This window comes from Eublepharis macularius, chromosome 8 (assembly GCF_028583425.1).
Source record: "Eublepharis macularius isolate TG4126 chromosome 8, MPM_Emac_v1.0, whole genome shotgun sequence".
Taxonomy (NCBI): Eukaryota; Metazoa; Chordata; class Lepidosauria; order Squamata; family Eublepharidae; genus Eublepharis; species Eublepharis macularius.
In genome coordinates, this window is record NC_072797.1 from 26,256,673 (window position 1) to 26,277,963 (window position 21,291).

The following is a 21,291-nucleotide window of genomic DNA, read 5'->3' on the forward strand; positions in this document are numbered from 1 at the left end:
GAAACTCCATGGTTTTGCCACAGAGCTTCCAGCAATTAATAGAGCTACCCCGGTTTTGCACCGGAAGTGGTGCGTGCAATGTTGTGTCCCCCATATCCCCAACCCCAAACCACTTGCCAGGCTGTACCCCTAGTTTTTTGGAGGTAGGATGGGATAAAAATATACTAGATAAGTTGTTGGGCATAACTGCATATTTCTTTATTATTATTTGGGTTTTGTTAACCTGAAAAGCAGACTTGGAGGCATTAATGAAAAACAGAAGAGGGAAGAAATCTGTCATTTTCCCCTTCAGAATTGTACTCCACCATTGAGCTTTTTTCACTCACAGAGTGTGTACTTTGTGGAATATAATTTGGAATGCGCAAAGGACAGGATAGCAACCTATGTCAGGTTTTTGCTATCCATTGCAACACCGTTCCACTCGCCCCAACAAATCTTCGAAGGAAACAGACATGCAAATTCATGCAACATGTAATTTGGCCTAAATCATTTTGCTCCTGGGTACAACACCTGTCAGTAAAAGACAAGATGGCAAGGGCTGTGAACTTTTCTGCAGATGGGGATCATGGCATTAGGTGAAGTAAGCATCTGTCTGGCTGTCTTTCAGTCTGCTCAAAAAGGGGTCAGCCTATTTATAATGCAGGAAGGTTGGTGCCACTGTTCTGAGTAACATTATCGCAAGAGACATCGCATAGATTATAATTTAGCGTCTAAAAATAACAGTGTGATAAGCTTGCTAATGCACTGATCTCGGCCATTCTAGTAATCTTGAATGCACTCCCATTTTGCATTGGCCCTCAGACATTTTGGTTGCCGTTGCTGCTCCATATTGGAGGCATCTTAACGAGTGCTGATTAGTAGGAGTTCAGATGATTAGCAGAATCCATTGAATAATTTGCAAGCCATCATGAGTACATTCCTATGCGGCATCATTTCAAGAGATGTTGTCACCCGAGAAAGGTGCTCCCATCAACTCCTCCTGTGCTGCTGGTGACTGAGGGCAGGCCGGCACATGTGGCGTAGCAGTATCCTCCTTGCTATATCACTCCAAGGAGCTGTTTGGGTAGCTTGGGCAGAGAACCTGTCCAGTTTCTAATGAATGCTATAAAAGTCACTTATCACAGTCATACTTGCTAGTGAGCAATCCACCATTGCCCCAAGGAATGCTTCACATTATCACACATTTTTCCTGTGTTTCAGCTAGCAGTTGTGAATACTAATTCTGTCCCTCCCTGTACCAGTTAGTTTGTTTTACATTTGCATGTGGTACATTTGCTGGTATAGAGCCTGTTCCAAACCTCCTTTTGCATTGTGTGCACCTATCCTCCTCTGCACAGTGTACGAACGGTTCCTACCACTAACCTTTTTAACCTTAGCCTTCTATGAACTCTTCCTACCTCATGTCACCTGTAAGAATCCAACTGGATCAGCCTCAACAGTTGCAATTCCTTTGTCCCATTTTTTATTTTGTTTACTCACCAAATTTATACCTTGCCTTTCTGCCCTCAACAGGGCAGCCAAGACAGCTCACAGATGAAAAACATACATAATAAAAACACATCTTTTAAAAAGGCCAAACAAAACCACATCATTAGAACAATTAAAACCAAGCTAAAATACACACACACACAAATAAGAACAACAGTTAAAACATAGGCGGGATGGAAAGATCACTGAGGGAACGCCAGAGGAAGCAAAAAAGTCTACATCTCCTGGCAACATAAAGATGGCAACATAAAGGGGCAGGCACATCTCTCTTGGGAGAAAGTTCCCAGAGTTCTGGTGCCAGTTTGGTGTAGTGGTTAAGAGCACGGGACTCTAATCTGGAGAGCCGAGTTTGATTCCCCACTCCTCCACTTGAAGCCAGCTGGGTGACCTTGGGCTAGTCACAGCTCTCTGGAGCTCTCTCAGCCCCATCCACCTCACAGGGTGATTGTTGTGGGGTAATAATAACATACTTTGTAAACCGCTCTGAGTGGGCATTAAGTTGTCCTGAAGGGCGGTATATAAATCGAATGTTGTTGTTGTTGTTGTTGTTGTTGTTGTTGTTGTTGTTGTTGTTGTTGTTGTTGTTGTTGTAGTTGGTGTTATAACTGAGACGGCCCTCTCGGTTTGTCACCTGCCTAATCTCAGAAGATAAGGGCACCCAAAGCAGGTTTTCAAAAGGTGACTGTAGTAGGTTCATAAGGGAGTAGGCAGCCCTTCAGTTATGGTGGTCCCAACGAGCCATGTAGGGCTTTAAAGCTCCACACCTGCACCTTGAATTGTGCCCAGAAACAAATTGGGAGCCAGTATAGACAGGCCAAAGTGGAATGATATTGTCCCTTTGACTCACTGTAGTGCCAATGGCGAATTGTACTTGAGGAGAATTAGGGATGGTGTGATCAGGTGGCCCATATTCTGGTTTCCAGTGTGTGGGCAACTAAGTTTCATAGCCTTGAGTAGACTACAGGATGACTTCTTTTTTTGGTCATTCAGACTTCCCAATAAAGGGTTAAGAGCTGCCAGTGCAAGCCAGCCTGGCCCAAGGGATTGCCAGGGATCATTTATCCTGGGAGGCTGCAATTCATAGGCTGAGGAGAGTATAAAGAAGGAAAAAGAAGAAGTAGCAAGTGGCTTTCACTGGAGACCAGGAGGTGCTATGGAACCATACACAGGGGCAGGGCTTTTTTTCAGCAGGAACGCGGTGGAATGGAGTTCCGGAACCTCTTGAAAATGGTCACATGGCTGGTGGCCCCGCCCCCTGATCTCCAGACAAAGGGGAGTTTAGATTGCCCTCCATGCCTCTGAGCGGCGCGCAGGGCAATCTCAACTCCCCTCTGTCTGGAGATCAGGGGGCGGGGCCACCAGCCAGGTGACCATTTTCTCCGAGGGCAACCCACTGAGTTCCGCCACCTTTTTTCCCAGAAAAAAAGCTCTGCACAGGGGTATGGCCATTGCTGTAGGATGCCTCCAGTGACTAAAAGGAATGTAAGAAACGGCTGTCTTTATTTGTTTCGTGGATGGTTTTTGATTAAACAACATTCATGTTACAAAGATGTCTTGCCTCTCTGAGTTTTCTTGGCCCTCCGAATCCTTTAAAGGACCCCTGCCTCAGGTAAATGAGCTCTCATCAAACATCCATTTTAATAATCATCCTGCCAGCAGCATTCTGCACCGCTTGAAGGTTCCAAGCTCTTTTTAAAGGCAGCCCCACGTAGCAGAAATCTGCTCAGACATACATAATTTTTTTCCCTCTGCCTTGACTTTCTGGCCATTGGGAGAGTAAGCCTGACCGTACCTCGTTGCCTTGGTATCTCTCATTTTAGAAACTGTGCATTATGTGACTGTAATAACTCTCTGAGAGGATGGCCAAGAGTTACGTTATGAGCTGTGAGGTCCTGGCAGCCTTGCTTTTGAATGCTGTGTTGCATATCTGTTTTAAGCACAGCAGTATTTGGGATAATGAGGAGAATTCTTTCGTGGCTGGCATCACGCCCTTTGCCATTGGTTAGACAAGTTGGCCTCAGCTGTCAACTGCGAGAGAGGAATGGCCGAGAGAGGAATGGCTGTGGGGCCGGAGTCCTTTTGCAGTGGTGGAGCTATTTAATTTGTTCCAGCTGGCCCTTCCATGGGACAAGGGAAGGAAAGCCTTCAAAGCCCGTTGTGTAGAAGTCTGTGTTCAATTCATTATGGAAGGACAGAACTAAAACGTGCCCCTCCCCACCGCCGCCGCCTTCTTTTTTTTTTTTTTTTTTTTTTGCTATTGGAAGTTTTGCCATGAGGTCGTTTGAGAGGAATGCGTAAATATGTTTGCCAGGGCAGCACAAAAGGCTTTTCCCTAGCAGAACAGTGCACAGGGAATAGTATTTAACCCTGTACTCAGCATTTTCTTCACAAGGGATCTGATATAGGGATGTACAAATAATGTCTTTTTTCTGGGTTTTTTTTTATATATCATTGCAGACTTTTGTCATTTTGACTGCCTCTGTTGCTACTGTTTCCAAATTTATTTTCTTTTATAACTACTCTGATACCATTTTGAACCATTTCTACTTTTGCTGTAATCGAAGCCAAAATAACAGTAAAATTAAGTGAAGTTAAGAGGGGGAGAAATGGTGCAGGGAATGGTGCGAAAACAGCCTCTCAAACTTCATTTGCACAAGGGAGGAGCAAATTCACAACAAAATCAGAATTTTCAAATCAAAATCCTAAATCTGCCATATGCAACAGCCTCCCTAGTTATGGAGGGTCACAAACATTTGCAGATCAGTTAGGAATACCTTTTCTGTATTAATTCCTTGTTATGGCTTGGTGTAGTTTCGTGTAGTGGTTAGGAACGGCAGGAGAACTGAGTTTGATTCCCCACTCCTCTGCTTGAAGCCAGCTGGGTGACCTTGCGTCAGTCACAGCTTCTCAGAGCTCTCTCAGCCCCACCCACCTCACAGGGTGATTGTCATGAGGATAATAATAACACACTTTGTAAACCACTTTGAGTGGATGTTAAGTTGTCCTGAAGGGCGCTATATAAATCGAATGTTGTTGTTTGTTCCTCTTCCACAAAAGTTGATTCCCCATCACAAGCAGAAAGCCATTTGTTCAGCTGGCAATATGGGTTGCTCATGAGCATCTTGAAAAATATACAGAGGGGAACACTGCGTGGTAACAGAGATAACGAATCAAAAGACCCATGACAGTAAGGACTAGCAACTTAACATAAAGTCTACAAAGTACAACACACAATTATGGTGTAAGTTACTGACCACTTTTATGAACAATATTAATCACAAAGGCCACTAGCCTGTTCCTTTTCAATACAAAATGAAAACAAGGACTGCACAACAAAAAATCCACACTCCCTTCCGGGGAAGACGTCCCAAAATTGTCTCTTAATGAAGCGAGTCACTCCTTTCTTCTTAATCATGGTGGTCAAATGATGAACACATTCCAATGCCCAGCCCCCAGATCTGACAATTGACATCTGACAATTGATATCCATTTGGGAGCTAGAGGAGAGAGTGCAGCCTTGAACCGCACAACCACCAGTATATAGCGCTCTTGACAAGATACGAAACAGGAGTTCAGCTTGCGCCCTGTTGAGCACACGGTGGCTTTCCATCCTCCCTGCAGGTTGGCATCCTTCTTGCGGAATCTCCCGACTGGGGGCTGGTCCTTGTTTTTAAAAGGGAGGAGTAGGTACAGGTTTGGCATTTGACTCAGAAAAAGAGAGAACCCTGAAAGATTATGGAAGCAATCCTAAACAGGTCTATGCATATGTAAGTCCCATGTTATTCAATAGTGCTTACTCCCAGGGAAGTGTCTTTTGAATTGCAACCTATGATCCCTTCCAAATATTTCCAAGCTGATAGGAAAGGAGGGGTCTCCCCTTGCAGGGACCAGATTGGCAGGGAGAGGGAAAATGCCATTTCTTGAGTAGCTACGGGGCGGGGGTGAGAGGGATGCACTCATGTCCATTGGTCTCATCCCCCCTTCACACCAACAGAGTTACCTTTGAACATAAGGTCTCTCTACCCTTGGGATCTGATTGGTGTGTTCCAGAAAACAAGCTACTGCCCTGCCGGGTAATCTCAGTGCCTCCCTGCTGCTGGAAGGTACATGAAATGAAATGAAACACACGATCTTTTTAGTGAGAGAGACTCGTTACAATTTAGTTTCCTAGATTTGGTTCAGTGTTCCAGAAGCTGCCTTTACAAGCTTTATATGTAATGTTGGCTCATTTTTTTCCTTTATGCGCCCCCCTACTAACAACCCTATCTGGGGATCAGGGGCCTTGATGGGCAAAAGGCATGCTGGACTGGAAATTGGAAGAGCTTGAGTGAAAAGTTTGGCTGGATCGCAATTGATATATTCCCTGAAAATCCTTCAGTAATGTGTGGATCAGCAGTCTCCAGGACCAGGATTTCCTGCCTCTTACACTGTTAATATATTGTAGACTTTTACAAGGCAATAACATTTATTATAATCTGCTTCCTTCATAAATCTTGGCCAAACTCCATCCAGAAATCCAATAAACTAGCAGACAGGTGAATCAACATTTGTATGTTTAAAAGACTTAGCTATAAAGAGCCTAATGCAGTTGTCTCATTTTACAGTTGCAGAATCCAGAAGTATGGATCTTTGGCCATTGTTGTTTACTTTGGCACTGGTGTCTGCAAACAAATCTCTTTCCACAAGTGTGGGTGAGTATTATGAGGAAATGCCTTTCCGACATTGACACTAAAGCTCTGTTTGATGTACTTAGCATAAGAGATTTACACTGTAATCCTATGCACAGTTACTCCAGTATAAGCCCATTAAAATAAGTGGGCTTGAACTGGAGTAACCCCTGCATAGTATTGCATTGTGAGTCACTGCAGTCTTCATACTACGACTATTGGTGATAGGTCTCTAAAGCAGGTCTCGATAAATGTCATTTCTTGTAAGTTTGATTCAGCAATTTAGACTGTAAAGATCACCCATTCTTACATAAACTTGCTCACTTGTTGAGATTATCATCAAGAAGTCCAGGTTTGTGTTTCCTTGATATAGGAGTTGAATTCATATGCAGCAAAAAAAAAAGCAGGGCTTTTTCAGTAGCAGCTCCATGAACTGACTTCCTTCAACTGGTGTAGATGAGTATCTACTTCCTAGGCTTTTTTTCACATGAATGTTTTTGCTCCACTTTGGCTTCCTTGCAGCAGTGCTGTTTTGGGAACCATGCACAAGAAATAGTCCTCTATTTGCCCTACTTCTGTATCCCTCCTGATTTGCTGTCATCTTTCCCAAAGCTGATTTGGTACAATCTTTTGAGAAGGATCACAGTTGAAGATCCATAGGCACTGGAAGGTGTACGTTTTTACAGGGCCCACCCACACTGGTACCACCTTCCTTAAAAGTATGGTGGAAACTGCCATGAGCAGGAGCCTCGAGCTACACAAAATCAATTTGTGTTGAATCAGCTCTGTTTTTTAAGCAGGGCCGGATCTACGGTTGCTGGTGCCCAGGGCAACCAAAGTCTGGCCACTCGTACACACGCACAGCGCGCACACACTCCTGGCCCTGCGTGATGACATCACTTCCGTGACATCATCACGCAGGGCGGCATGCCATGGAGCTGGCAGCAGCAGCTGGCTGGGAGGCAGTCTGTGACATTTGCCTGCCCCACAGGACTGGGGGTGCGCGGAAAGCCGGACGCCCCCTGCCCTGCGGGGCAGGCGAAGGGCACAGGCGGCCTCCCAGCCACCCTCACTGCCTTTCGCCTGCCCCACAGGACAGGGGGTGCATGGCAAGCATGCCCCCTGTCCTGCTGCCTGCGCGCTCCCAGGGCTGGCGACTGCGCCCGGCGCCCCCTCTTTGGCAGCACCGGGGGCAGACTACCCCCCCTGCCCCCCCCATCTATCCGGCCCTGTCTTTAAGTAATAGTATACATCCCATACATTCAGAATATGTTTAGGGCATTAAGACATATGTATGGTTCTTTGGTTGTTTGCTTTGACTGCTTTGGGAGGTAGGTGGTAGACAACTGGAGAAGGTTTTATTTTTACATTTGTGATTGCTGTTGCTGTTTTCATCCTGGTTTTAAAGGACTGTAAGCTGCCTTGCACTTTTGGAATCGGTGAGTTGAATGCTTTCAGTACCAGAAGCATTCTAGAAAATAGGAAGTATGGCTTTTCCCTTCTTCTGCGCTTCCACATAGGGTGATCCCCCATTGTAGACTCATTGACGCTATGAATGCAGAGTTATTCAAAGTACCAACAGAGCGTTGACGCCAAGTGATTCTCCAGTCTTTCCTCGCGATCCCCTCAGCTTATTTTTTAAAATTGATAGTAGGTATATCACTATAGCTCTTTAGCCATATACTTACTACCATTTTTTTAAGTTGGCAAAAATTCTGTTAGTGGGATATGGATGGGTGCAAGGGGATTCAGAGAGGAAATGGTATTAGAACAGAGTGGGAGGTTCTGAAACCGAGTCCTTCCCATCCATACTGTGGGAAATTCTAGTTTATTTCTGGAGAGATCAGTGCAAACCAGGTTCCAGAAATATAGGTGTACGCCCAGGGAAACCCTAGCCACAGAAGGCAACAGGAGGACAGATAGAAGATGGAGTCGTGAATGCTATGAAAAACCCTCTCCTCTTTGAAAGCTACGTGGAAGCCACGTGGGATATAATAACTGCCAACACTGCCCCAGTAAATGCCAAGAGATTTTGAGGGCGGTGCCTGGGGAGGGTGGAGTTTAAGGAAGAAGTGACATCACTTCCAGGTGAAGCTATAGGCATTTCTCCTAATCTCTATAGTAAAGACCACAGAACCCTGGGGAAATTCCTAGAGCATCACTGTGGAGATAATTTTTTCTGTTGTTCCTCAGTTTCTCAAGGGTAAGGAATTGGGATCAATGGCAGGGGTTTACCCACTAGAAGTGGGGAAATTATGAGATTTATAAAATATATTGCTCTCATCTGTTACATGTACAAGTGAAGATCCATTGTGTGGGATGAATCCTCCAAGGGTATGGAATCCCTCCTGTTCCTGAGATGTCATTTAGGTCTAATACGCACAAGTTACAAATCCGTGTTTAGGCTGCAACACTTCAGACTGCAGGTGGGGGATAGCATTGAATGCTTCCCCGCCGCCCGCCCCCCATACAAAAATGTCTCTCCATGTAAAGAAACTAGACCTCAAGGAGAGATGCTAGCCTAGCCTTCTCCCTGTTCGTTTTCCGTATGAAAGAATGTGTGTTCTTTTTTTAATGAAAGAGTGTTTGCAGTCTTTCATTCATAGGTTGATACCTATTAATCATATATACTGTCCTGCTATCATATAATGCACTGGTTAATTCTCCTGAGAATATGTTTCTAATTAGGCAGGAAGTTTTTCAGGGTTTTTTTGTTTTGTTCTAGTGCTGAGACTTTTGTTTAGATCTATTTTAATTTAATTTGGAATTCAGTCATTGCTTATTTTGTTCCAGTTTGGGTTGCTAATTTAGCCACTCTGTTGTGGTTGTAATATGTTGTTTTATTCTGACTGTTTCAAGCATACCAGCAGTAGAAAAAACAGCAGCTCTTCTAATAGCATAGTATTTGACTATGGATAACTCTGGTGTTGCTATTTCAAACACGTTGCCACAAAAAACTTAGAGAAGTTTAAGATGCTACGTGCCACAGACAGATGAATAAAAAGACAGATGAACAAAAAGGTGAATGAAAAGAGTGCAAATAAAAATGGCTGTTATGTTGTCACAGAGCAACTGATCTGGGCCCTGTGCTTGATGGGGGCCTGACTACCCAAAGCCTCATCCTCGTATTAGGGGGGAAAGAAGAAGAGCAGGTTCCTGATAGTGCTTGCATCTGCCCCATATGGGACTCAGACAGGTGGCTTCTGAAGACAGCAGTGGTTCCTGTCCTCTTTGCAGAAGAAAAGGGCCACTCCTTGCTTAACTCCATCTTGGACTTTTGCCCAGGGCCACAGAATCCCTGGGTCCTCCCCCATATCTATTAAAGGACAGTTGTTTGATGTGTCATAGGGCCAAGCTACACATGACGAATGACACTTGAACAGCAAGTGTATTTCTCCCTGTTCACTTGCCCTCCACTCAATCCACTTGCCGTTCAAGTGTCATTCGTCATGTGTAGCTTGGCCCATAGATCCAGAGGAGTTAACGATGTTAGTCTGTAGTTGCAAAACAGTAAAGAGTCCAGTAGCACCTTTAAGACTAACCAACTTTATTGTAGCATAAGCTTTCGAGAACCACAGCTCTCTTCGTCAGATGCATAGAGGGTATGAAGAAACCGGCCAGAGATATATTGGTGGTGAGGAGAGGGGGGAGAGAGTGTAGGGAGTGAGGGCCATGTAAATAACTATTTTTGAAATGTTGATCTACCAGAACGTTCCATCAAGGACTTAAAGGTCACCATAGTTCAGCAGAAACATTTCAAAAACAAAATCCAACGGGAAGCTGCTGAATTGGAATTCATATGTAAATTTGACTCAGTCAGACTTGGATGGAATAGAGACTCTGGATGTTATCTCATTACCAGAAGTATCTGCCTTCAGGCATTCCATTCAGATTCAGTTATGGAGGGGAGGGGTCACACCGAGCCTGGATTGCGCACTCTACCTCTTTTATGACTTTTGCAACTGATTTACATTTACATTTACTATTAATCTACTGAGCCACCAAACAGGTAGCGCTGCAGCCCAGAAAAGCCAGGTATGATGAAGAGCCTGACTGTGCCATTGCATCACCCACCAGGTCACTTTTCCTCTCCAGGAGCTCAACAGAGCAATACCGCCTGTGCTGCTTGAGACTTCTGTGGTGCAGGCTACCCGATCATAAGCTAAATAACACAGTCCAAAGAAAAATTCCTGGGAGTTAGGACCATTGACTAGACCTAAAGTAAACCTACCTAGGATTGCTCTCTAATGGTGGCACAGAACTGAGATACACATACAAAAAATAATGTGGTAAAGGTCCCCCCCCCACTAAGTCATTCATTAATTCCTTAATACTCTACCTTTCTGCCCAGTGGGCACCCAAAGTAGCTTACATTGTTCTCTCCATGTTGTACTCTCAAAAATGATATGCGGTAGGTTAGGCTAGGCATGTGTGACAGCTCAAGATCAACCAGCAAGCTTCCAAGGCAGTGTGAGGCTTCCAGCCTGGGTCTCCCAGATGCTAATCTGACACTAACCACTACAGTCAATGAGACTGTAGCACTGCTGTCTGCAGAGCGGTGCTTGGCCCTTCTTGCCAAGCAAACATGTAGAGCATTACAACCCTTAATTTTCCTTCTGAACCACTTGGTTATATTATTTATATCAAGGGGGAGAGGTGGAAGAGTTTCTGAATGCCTCTCTCTTTTCAGTGCTCATTAAAAACCACAGCTGTACTAATTGTACGGAAGACTCCAAGCAGTAAGCAAATGCCTGTGAATGATGAGAAAATGACATTTTTTTTAAAAAAGGGAGCATTATAGAAACATAAGAGTCCTGTTAATCTGTTCCTAAACACATTAACAATGTCAAAATTGTTAAAATGCCCCAAGCTAGATAGGCTGAAAAAGTGTGTTCCTTTAGGTGTAACGTACTGGAACCAATTGAATGTACTTTTTCTTTTCTTGGTCACATGTCTGATAGCATTTTGTTTTGGCAGCCCAGAAGGGTGCCAGGTGTCTGACAAATACCACACAACCACCCAGTCAGTGTGCTTCTTTATGAATCCCACAGGCACAAACACACTTTTGTGTTATGGCATATGCTCAATTTCATTCTCTTTGGCTGCTAGCAAATTTACTCACCTCCCAAACACCCTCAGCTGAAAGAGGCTTCAGATCTCACCCCTGTGAGAAGACAATTTCTTATTTTTTCCTCCCTGATTCCATTAGCCTCTTATACTCTCTAAGAGTCTTGAGTGTTACTTGGGTTAATAAGGTTTTGCATCCAGCATCTATCATTTTGGCAGGGTTTACATAGCTCTCAAAGCACAATAAAGCATGGCCACAGAGAAATCTGTTAAGATCACTGATATACTACATTTTTTCCCAAAAAGACACATTAAGGGGCTGACCTTCAGTTGACAAGAGCAAGTTGCCTGGCTCCTTCCCAGCATGCTTTGAGAGGAGAGTCTCCCCCCCACCTCTGCTTCCACCTGCCATTGGCCATCGTTGGAATCATAAAATGCAGGGCAAGAAGCAGCCAATGTCTTTCTATAGTTACCAACCTCCAGGGGGTGCCTGTAGTTCTCCCATAATTACAACTGGCCTCCAGATTAGGGAGATCAGTTTCACGGGGGGGGGGGGGGATGTCTGCTTAGGAGGGTGGACTCTATGGCGTCTCATCTCCACTCAGCTCCCTCCCCTCCTGAGGCACCACTCCCAGATCTCCAGGAATTTCCCAAGCCGTAGTTGGCAACCCTAGTTCTCCCCTCCATCATGCCTGGATTCAGCTTCCCAGGCAACATATGTATTGAATTTTAATGGTTGTTTATACTGGTTTTTGACTCCTCTGAGTCACTTTATAATCTAAGTTTGGCTGAAGTGCAGGATAATAATGTGATAAATCAGACGCAAGACCCAATTCTGTCAGTTTTTAAACTACATATTGCAGATGTTTCCAGAAGACATTCCGTGTTCTACAACATGAGCAGCGGCCTCCTTATGTACTAGAGGGACACATTTTGAACACAACTTACAGCAGATTTGTCACAAAGGTTGCCCATTACTCTCCTTGCTTCCTTTTACAAGATCTGATTTGCACACATTCACTTGTGAAGTGGAAAACCATCGTTCACAGTGATTTGGGCCCAATATATGCGTTACCTAGCAACATGACTAGAAGCTTTGCTCCGTGATTGATTCACATGTAGTATTGATAATGTATGGATGTTGCATATTCTGTTGGCAACCCAGATGATCGGCTACTTCCCCTACCAGTGTCCTATCACCATTGAGCCACAGGCTCTGTTGTACAAAATAACATGATCCTGACTACACACATGATGCAGTGTTCACATATCGGTGCTGTGGCATAGGAGCCCACCATGGGATTTGCAATGGCAACAATGGCACCATGATAGAAAATAAACTGGGCCTTTACAACCTCACTTTAGCACCTCCAGAAGTCATCTATATAAAATAGACCGATGTGAAAGAATTAAACATCAGTGTGTTCGAGACAGTGTGAAAACATTTTGAGCTTTTCATATGGTCATTATTTCACACAAATGCTTTCCCATATAACGACACCATTCCCACATGATAACTTTATCACAACCAGGGCTTTTTTCCAGCAGGAACACAGGGGAACCGGAACCTCTTGAAAATGGCCACATGGCCGGTGGCCCCGCCCCCTGATCTCCTCTGTCTGGAGATCAGGGGGTGGGGCCACCGGCCATGTGACCATTTTCTCTGAGGGCAACCCACTGAGTTCCACCACCTCTTTTCCCAGAAAAAAAGCCTTGATCACAACAAAACCAAATGTTTAGGTAAAGAGGTATGAATGACATGTATTTTAAAGTATTTATATCCCTCTTGTGGGATATAAATGTAATGCACCTAGGAGAATCTCTTGTTCTAACTGGACACCACCATGTCAAATCTTTTTTGCACTTCAGCAGTTTATATGTCAAGGAAAGTCTTCCTTAAATATGACTAAAAGCATCAATACATTCAAATTCAGAATCAAAGAATTCAGAATCACAATATCTCAATTGTGATTACATCAAGCACAAAGAATGTGATTTGCCAAAATATTCTACGAAAATAATGGATCCAGTTTGTAGAATAAAACCAGTATGGGTTAAGCAAAGGGCAGTAGAACAGAAGCTAAGGAATGTATCCCAATGCATGGAACAACACATCAATTTAGGCATTTTCAAAACATGATCTCTCCCTGTTGGAAGAGGACACATCCTGTTTTGATTCTCCAATAAACTTTGATCCAGTTTCAACCCCTGGAGTACAGCTTATGATAGCAATAATTCAGCACTCTGTGAGGGAAAAAAAGTGTATAAGAGCACATGATCAAGAAAAACAAAGCTGCGTTTGGACAACATGCCATTACAGACATTGGTTTTGGTTCTATAATCCTTCAGTATTTTCTCATGCTTTCAGTTTGAATTTACTGAAGGAGGTGTTGGTCTCTTATCTTTATGATTCATAAGTCAGGAAGACACATACTGTTGTGTTACAAGCTGGCTGCCCCAATTTCTTTTTTAAGTATAGGGACTAGACATGGGCACAAATCGCATTATGAACCAAAAAAAACCCACAAACCGCCTGATCGTCTGTTCGCAAACCGATGGTTCGTGAGTGTCCATGGCCAATGAACCAGCATTCATTGGAAAGCCCAGTTCTTTGCATTCTCCCACAGTTCGTGAAGCCAGACAATCAGGCACCATCAATCAGTTCCCTTGGAAATGGAGCTGGGGGAATGCCTGAACTCTGTCTGCACTCTTTCTGTCGCCCTGGAAACCCAAATCGAATCCCAGCTTACTTTGATCAGCAGGTCTTCCTTCCATTCCATTCCAAATTCCTTGCAAATTGGTTACAATTGGTTACATGGGAGAAGACACCCAGGGGGAGGGAGGGGGAAGGGGGTGTTCTGTAGCCATGGACATTCCAATCTCACCCCTGCAAACCCTGATAGGCAGTTCTGACGGCCAACCCCTTATACACTGGGCCAACGTCAACTGGTAGCTCTAATTGTATCGAATGAGAGTTTCTTGGGGGCCTCGGATTGGAGAGGGTATAACTCCAAGATCCCTATTGCAATCTTGACCAAACTTGGGTGCTGGCTGGAAGAGAGCCTGCTAAACACTCCCTGGGAATATGGGCTCTTTAAGTCCAACATGGGCCATTCTGACGCCCACGAACCTTGAAGCGGTTCGTCAGTGGGAAATGTTCGTTTCGGTTCATTAGTTCGGGTTTGTCAGCAGCACTGAACCACGAACCGCTAGTTCATTAAATGTTTTTGGTTTGTGCCCATGTCTAATAGGGACCCAAGGTGGATAACCAATTAAAACACAAAGACAAGCTAAAAAGGGCTTTAAAGATAAGCGCCTGCATCTTGCATGGAACCCAGAAACAAATGGCCCTCAAGTGTAGTGATTTCAATGTCTGTACTGTGTGATCACAATTCCTAGTTTCAGATAATCTGGCAGCACATTCTGAACGAATCGAATATTGTGCATTGTTTTCAAGCACAGCCCCAAGTAGAGCATTTTACAGTAGACAGTCCTCACGTTTACTGAAGCGTGTATCGGCATGTCCAGGCAGCTGAGTTGAAGAAAGGGGATAGTTTACAAGCAAAATGCCATTGAAAGAACAAACTTGGAGAAAAATTGGGTCTTCCTTCCCTATTTCTTCCTCTTCCATGGTCAATTCCATGTATTTGCTTAGAATTGTGGTTGACAGGGGCTTGGCATAGGCTCTGTGGCTCAGATTCTCTAGAATCAATTATCCATCACTTTCCATTTTACCTGATTCTTTATGTTACGCCTGGATAACTATGAAATATTTTAATGTAGACAGGCCTTTCATGTTATGTTGTATTGGCAGTCCCATTCTAGATTAATAGATTTATTGGCTGGTTTATGGCAGCTTTATGTGAGTTTTATTGAAAGAGAGTCTGGTGGCTGTTGTTGCAGTAGTTGCTTCCCCTGCAAGAATCTTGAGGACTAGTAGATCTTTTCCCATTGGTTTGGTACTTCAGCAAAGAACAGCAACAACTTTTTTTCAAGGGATTCAGCCACTGGGCATAGGGTGGAACATCTTTGGGCAATGGACAATTCTCTCCTTTTTTTCTTGATTAAAAAATTCTTGCATTCACTCTAGGAATTTCATCTGGGCTTTTTCTCCCAGCAGCTGTTATGACTAATAGCCATTGATAGGTTTGTCCGTGTTCTTCTTTTAAAAGTCCTCTGTGCAAATGGCTATTGCAGCATCTTCTGGCAATGCAATGGACTAATCCTCACTTAATTTTAAAAAAAAATCTTGCGGAATCAATTTCTCAGTAATGTGCACTAAATGTACTGTTTTTGAAGTGAGGCAGATTCTGAATCTGTGTCATGGGATAGGGACTATATTGTAAACTACCTCGATCACCAGACATAGTGGAGAGGCAGTATGTAAGTTGAATAAATAAAATAAATACCGGAAAATCTTTTTAGGACCTCCTTCCAAGGGAAGATGCATTTGGGGAGAGTACAGTCCAGAGCACAAGCCTTCCTGTCTGTTTCTAAAACAATTCCTAACCAAATAATTTTCTCTGCAAAGTAGGTAGGATTCAATTTCTTCTACTTTTTATCAGAGGTATTCTCCAGTGAACCATCATAACCTCTTTCTTTGAGCAAAAATGAATTAATCACCCTGAGTTTTGTCGGGCTTTTTAATTGGGGAAGATGTTGGATTGTCAGGACTAACCCAAACTAACATAGCATTTTTAGCAGGAGAAGGGCTTTACAGTTCTTGATGTGGAAAAGAGCAAGAGTCCAGTAGCACCTATAAGACTAACAAAATTAGCGGTAGGGTATGAGCTTTCATGAGCCCGAGTGAGCTGTGGCTCACGAAAGTTCATACTCTACCACAAATTTTGTTAGTCTTATAGGTGCTACTGGACTCTTTTCCACTGGTAAGCGGCAGTACTGCAGCCCAAGCTCTGCTCATGACCTGAGTTCAATCCTGGAAGAAGCCGGGTTCAAATAGCCAGCTCAAGGTTGACTCAGGGCCAAGCTATAAGTGATGAATGACACATGTTGGACACTTGTCAGCTTCCCTCAAGTTTTGATGGAAAATGTAGGCATCCTGGTCTTGCAGCTTGGCTCTCTGACTTCTGTCCAATGAACTTTTCAACTGTCACTTGTCCAACATTTCCCATCAAAACTTGAGGGAAGCTGACAAGTGTCCAACCTGTGTCATTTGTAGTTTGGCCCTCAGCCTTCCATTCTTCTCAGGTCAGTAAAATGAGTACCCAGTTTCCTGGGGGTAAAGTGTAGATGACTGGGGAAGGCAATGGCAAACCACCCCCTAAAAGAAAGTCTGCCAAGAAAACGTCGTGATGTCCCCCTATGGGTCAGTAATAACTTGGTGCTTTACCTTTACTTTACAGACAGACTAACACAGCTACCCATCTAGTTCTTGATGTGTTAATCTTTTTAGCAATCCCTGCAACTACTCTTTGTTTTGTGAATCCAGTTTCACAGTTGAGAAAGGGAGGCTGGAGATAAATAGTAGTTGTTGTGTTTGTCAGTTTATTTAGGACTGAGGCAAGCTGAGTGACTGTACTTGAGACCTGATCTGATAAATGGTCCCTAAGCATCTGCAGGGCCAGGTGACAGCGAGGGCCTGAAGTGCACATGGCACTGACCTATTGGCTAAGAACAAAAGGCCTGACTACATATTGTCTTCCAGACAAAAGAGCTTATAGTTCTTATTAAGGTTGCCAGCTTGTTAGGGTTTCCATGTTTTCTTATCCATTCTTTTCCAGGCCTCCATTTTTGACAGACTTCCTCAGTTTCTCAGTAGAAAGCACAAAGCACTCAGGGCAGAGCTCAGACAGAACTCAGTGGGGTCAAAGGGCAGACCCCATTTTGGCTAGGGTAGAGCTGAGGACTCAAAGGAGTCAAAAGTCAAGAGCCAAAGCCATTAGAAAAGACAAATTCATCTAAGGTGCAAGCTTTCCATTTCTCTGTGTCTGTCTGTCTGTCTCTGGCTGAGACGATATCGGAAGGGAAGAGGAAGCTGAAAAGGTAGATGCATTGTTTGCAAAAGCTGCTTTGGGGGCACAGAAGAGCCTGGGTTAAAAATGAAATTTGAATTTGGCTGCAGGCCTAATGCTGCAAAGGTCTTAGAGGTGAAGCACAGCAAATTTCTTGGCAGCAAAAGCCACTAAACGGTTAAAATCTGACCTATTTCCCCCATTATATTAAAAAAACACCTTATCTGGCAGCTCTTCAGGAGGAGGAAAAAAATGGTCATGCCAATAGAAAACTGCCAGTTGGCTGCCCTATGGAGTATCTCTATAACGTTTTTGTTATTAAGATGCCTAAGCAGCAGGGATGTACAAATATGTCCTTTGTGAAGAGTTTGTTTTGTATGTTGTCACAGTAAGCCTACCACTTCGCTCATTTTTGTTGCTAGTACTCCCAATTTGTTTGTTTCTTTTTTAGCAGTTTATTATTTATTATTATTTATTATTTATTTTACAAAAAATCTTATTTTACACAGATCATGCGATTCAGCTTTAGATCAGGAGATTTCCCATTTAAGCACCAGAATCTCTGACAAGGCCTTATGAAAGAGGCATCTTTGCTTGATTTCCACACACACATCCCACTGAATAAAACTGATCTTACCTCAAGTAAGTGTGCGTAGGATAGCGGCCTTAGGGTTGGATCCTAGGACTCCCTTCTGCTACAACTAGGTCCTGTGACTCTCTTCTACTGAGCTTTTTTTAAGGGACAAGGAGTCTCTCCACACAAGACATCTTACATGAGGATGCTCAAGTGTAGGAAGATGCAATGTTAGCCAGGAACTGTAGTTTAAAAAGACAGAGCCAGTGGTGATTGCTCCTCAGAGGGTTTGATAATTTCGTCTTCTCCTCCCCAAAGGCTCTGTCAGTTTTACCTCTCTACGTAAGGGTAATTTAAAAGGACAGAGTCTGCAGAGATCATGTTTTAGAGGGTTTATTAATTTCATCTTTGCCTCCCCGAAGGCTCTGTCAATTTCATCTCCCCTTAGGGGAAGCAAAGATGAAATTAACAAACCCTCTGAAGAGTGATCTCTGCTGCCTCTGTCTTTTTAAACTATGTTTCCAGGCTAACATTGAGTCTCCCTGCACTTGAGCGTGTAGAGGGACTCATAGATTTCCTTCAATGGAGAATGACTTTTTCTGATGGAGAATGGTTTCCTTTGAAAGAGAAAAGTCTTTCTTCTTGAACAAAGTCCTGTTGGAGGAAGACTTGGCACAAGGGTGTTATTAGATCCAACCCTTTTCATTTAAAAAAAATGCAATAGAAAGGAATTATCCCAACATAATTATCAGCGTAAAAGGAACTAGGTAACATGCAAAAGGCCCCTTCTATTTGTGATGGGGTGGGCTTCTCAAGGTAATTTAAAAATGAGCATTAATTTGCATCGTGTTTAACACTTGAGCGTTATATCCTTCAGTGCTGGTGGGAATTTAAGGGCTGGATTTTGAAGTGCAAATTATTCATTTGCTGGTTCAACAAACATTTCACATCAGCATTTGCCTGCAAAGCATCATAGGTATCAAAAGCCTTCTTGTAAAAGCTGCCAGCACTAACCACAGAGGTCAATGTTATTTTTCCGTAAAACAGTCAGAACCCAGTTGTTCAAGTACAAGTGGCTCTTCTTGGCTGTGCTCAGCTGTACATCCTTGTCCTCCGAACCCGGGACGTAGGCGCTACTGGGCCTCCTTGCCTGATCTTAGCAATCGTGTGGTGAATTGAAGGAACTGCAGGACTTTAAGACAAGCTGGGCCTAAACTGTTTATGGCTATAAAAGGTTCCCAATACACATCATTTTGGGAATTTCAGGAATGAGTTCCTAAATCTTTTCCTTTTAAAAGCAGACAAACAGGGCTCTGATTTGTATCAGGGCCACAGCACACTGAGAGGGGCCTTAAACCTTCAGCACTTTTCCCTGACTTCCACTGGACCTGCAGATTTGCTGCTTGCCCCACTGATGCAAGTATGCATGTCCTCAACAAGATCTGTATAGGAACCTGTATGGGGGCCCATATACAGGAGCAAACTGGTCTCCTTGTCCCCACCAGTATTTTTCCCAGTACTCCACATGGCCAGCCCATCCCTGTTCATAAGTCCAGTTCAGGTCAGGAAAATGGTTCTGGAAGGCTTCTCCACCCCACTCACACCATGGTCATAGTCTATATTCTGGCCCTGCACACTTAAAGAAGAAAGATGCTTGGGGTGCCATTGGCAGAACTCCCAGCTCCATGGCTGCTTTGATCCAAATTCAAAACCAGCTTCTGAGATGGAGCAACACGAGGTGCCTCCAAGCTGTTACCTCAGTCCATTTATTTGTTCTTTGAGACACAAAGATCCCAATAAAACAAATAATGTATCTTTCCTTTTCCAGAAAGCTTTTGGGCAGCCTGCCCTAAAGGGGGAGTATCATGCTGGGGGGAGGGGGGCATAAGGAGTTTTTAGACTGGTTTTTAATATTTTACATCTCTTATTTTAATATTTATCTCAAATTGTTTTTATTTGGTTGTTACCTTCCTTGGGTTCTAAGTTGCTCCAGAGAAGGGCAGGCATATAAATATTTTAAATAAATAAATGGATCCTTTAGTTCCAGAGTGCATTACCTTATGTTTACCAACATTGAACTTCATTTGCCACATTATCAGAGAGATCCTTCTGTGGCTCTCCGTAATCCACCTTGCTTTTCACCATCATGAATAATTTGGTATAACCCACAAATTTGGGACCCTTAGTCCAGAATTAATTTATGAACAAATTAAATAGCACGGATACCAATACCAATCTTTGTGGGAATCCACTGGTCCCTTCCCTCCATTATGAGAACTGTCCCTTTATTCCTACTCTCAGCTTGCGATGCATCCACTTAGACCATCGCTGCTAAGCTTACTCAGGAGTCTTTGGTGAGTTTAGGACTGCCAGGTCCCCTTACCCGGTACCCGCTGCTTCAAAGCACTTCCGGGAGTGATGTCATCGTGCTGGCTGCGGAAATGCATTCCCAGGACGAGCACATCATGCTCAGCCAGGAGTGTGCTCACTGCAGGCTTGCCCAGGAGGTATTTTGCCTCTCAGGTCCATTCCTCATGCCAACCAGGTGAATGGTGGCAGGGGACGGAGGGTGGGAGCAGGAGATCCCCTGCCCCCACTGGAGGACTGGCAGCCCTAGGGTTGTATATAAGATCTACCAGTTGACCCTTATCTACAAGCTTGGTAACCTGCTCAATGAACTCCAAAAGGTTAGTGAGGTAGAACTTCCCTTTGCAGAAACCATATCAATTTTTCCTCAACAGCCTTTGTGCTTAATACTTCTTTAATAACAGTTTCTTCAGGCTTAACTGGAACAGATGTTAGGCTAACTGTCCTATAATTTCCTGGATCAACTGTGGACCTGTTTTCAAAAATTTGCTACTTCCCCATCTTTGGGCATGAGGTTTGATGTTAGTGACAATTTAATTATGCTGGTTTGTAGGTCAACAATTTCACATTTGAGTTCCTTAAGAACCCTCAGTGTATGCCAGATTCTCGTCCACTCATTGAGATCCTTAGTAAATTGTATTATTTATTGATGTCTTGGTGTTATTAATATTATATTTATTACAGTGGAATCCTGTACTGGCCCTGACCTGGATAGCCCAGGCAAGCCTGATCTCAGAAACTAAACAGGGTCAGCCTTGGTTAATAATTGGATGGGAGACCTTCAACAAAGACCAGAGTTGTAGAGCCAGGCAATGGCAAACCATTTTTGTTAGTCTCTTGCCATGAAAACCCCACTATGACTTGGTGACGGTCTTCACCACTTCCTGTACAGAGTTACTCCAGTTGAAGTGATTTTGCACTTTGTTTGTATGACATTTTCTCCTTCTCTTTCCCTCTTCTTTGTCCTTAAACAGCAAGAATGGCACTAGAGACATTTTTAGAATTCAAAAATAAGTATTTTATTTATTTTAGAGGGGAAAGGTCAAGAGAAATTAGAGGCTGAACATTTCTGAGGTAATTCGACATAGATATTTCTGAGGTAGAGCCCTGTGGCACAATGGCTGCTTCCACACACATTGGATAATCTACTTTCAAT

The 21,291-nt window shown here is 43.6% G+C and overlaps 1 protein-coding gene across 1 annotated transcript in view; it reads left to right on the forward strand.

Annotated features, from left to right (window-relative positions):
- GHR (growth hormone receptor) overlaps positions 1–21,291 on the forward strand; it is a 190,310-nt gene that overhangs the window by 83,003 nt on the left and 86,016 nt on the right. The window contains exon 2 of the mRNA XM_054986473.1: positions 6,093–6,179. Coding sequence (XP_054842448.1) covers positions 6,110–6,179 — 70 coding nt within the window. The 5' untranslated portion in view covers positions 6,093–6,109. The remainder of the gene's footprint in view (positions 1–6,092; positions 6,180–21,291) is intronic.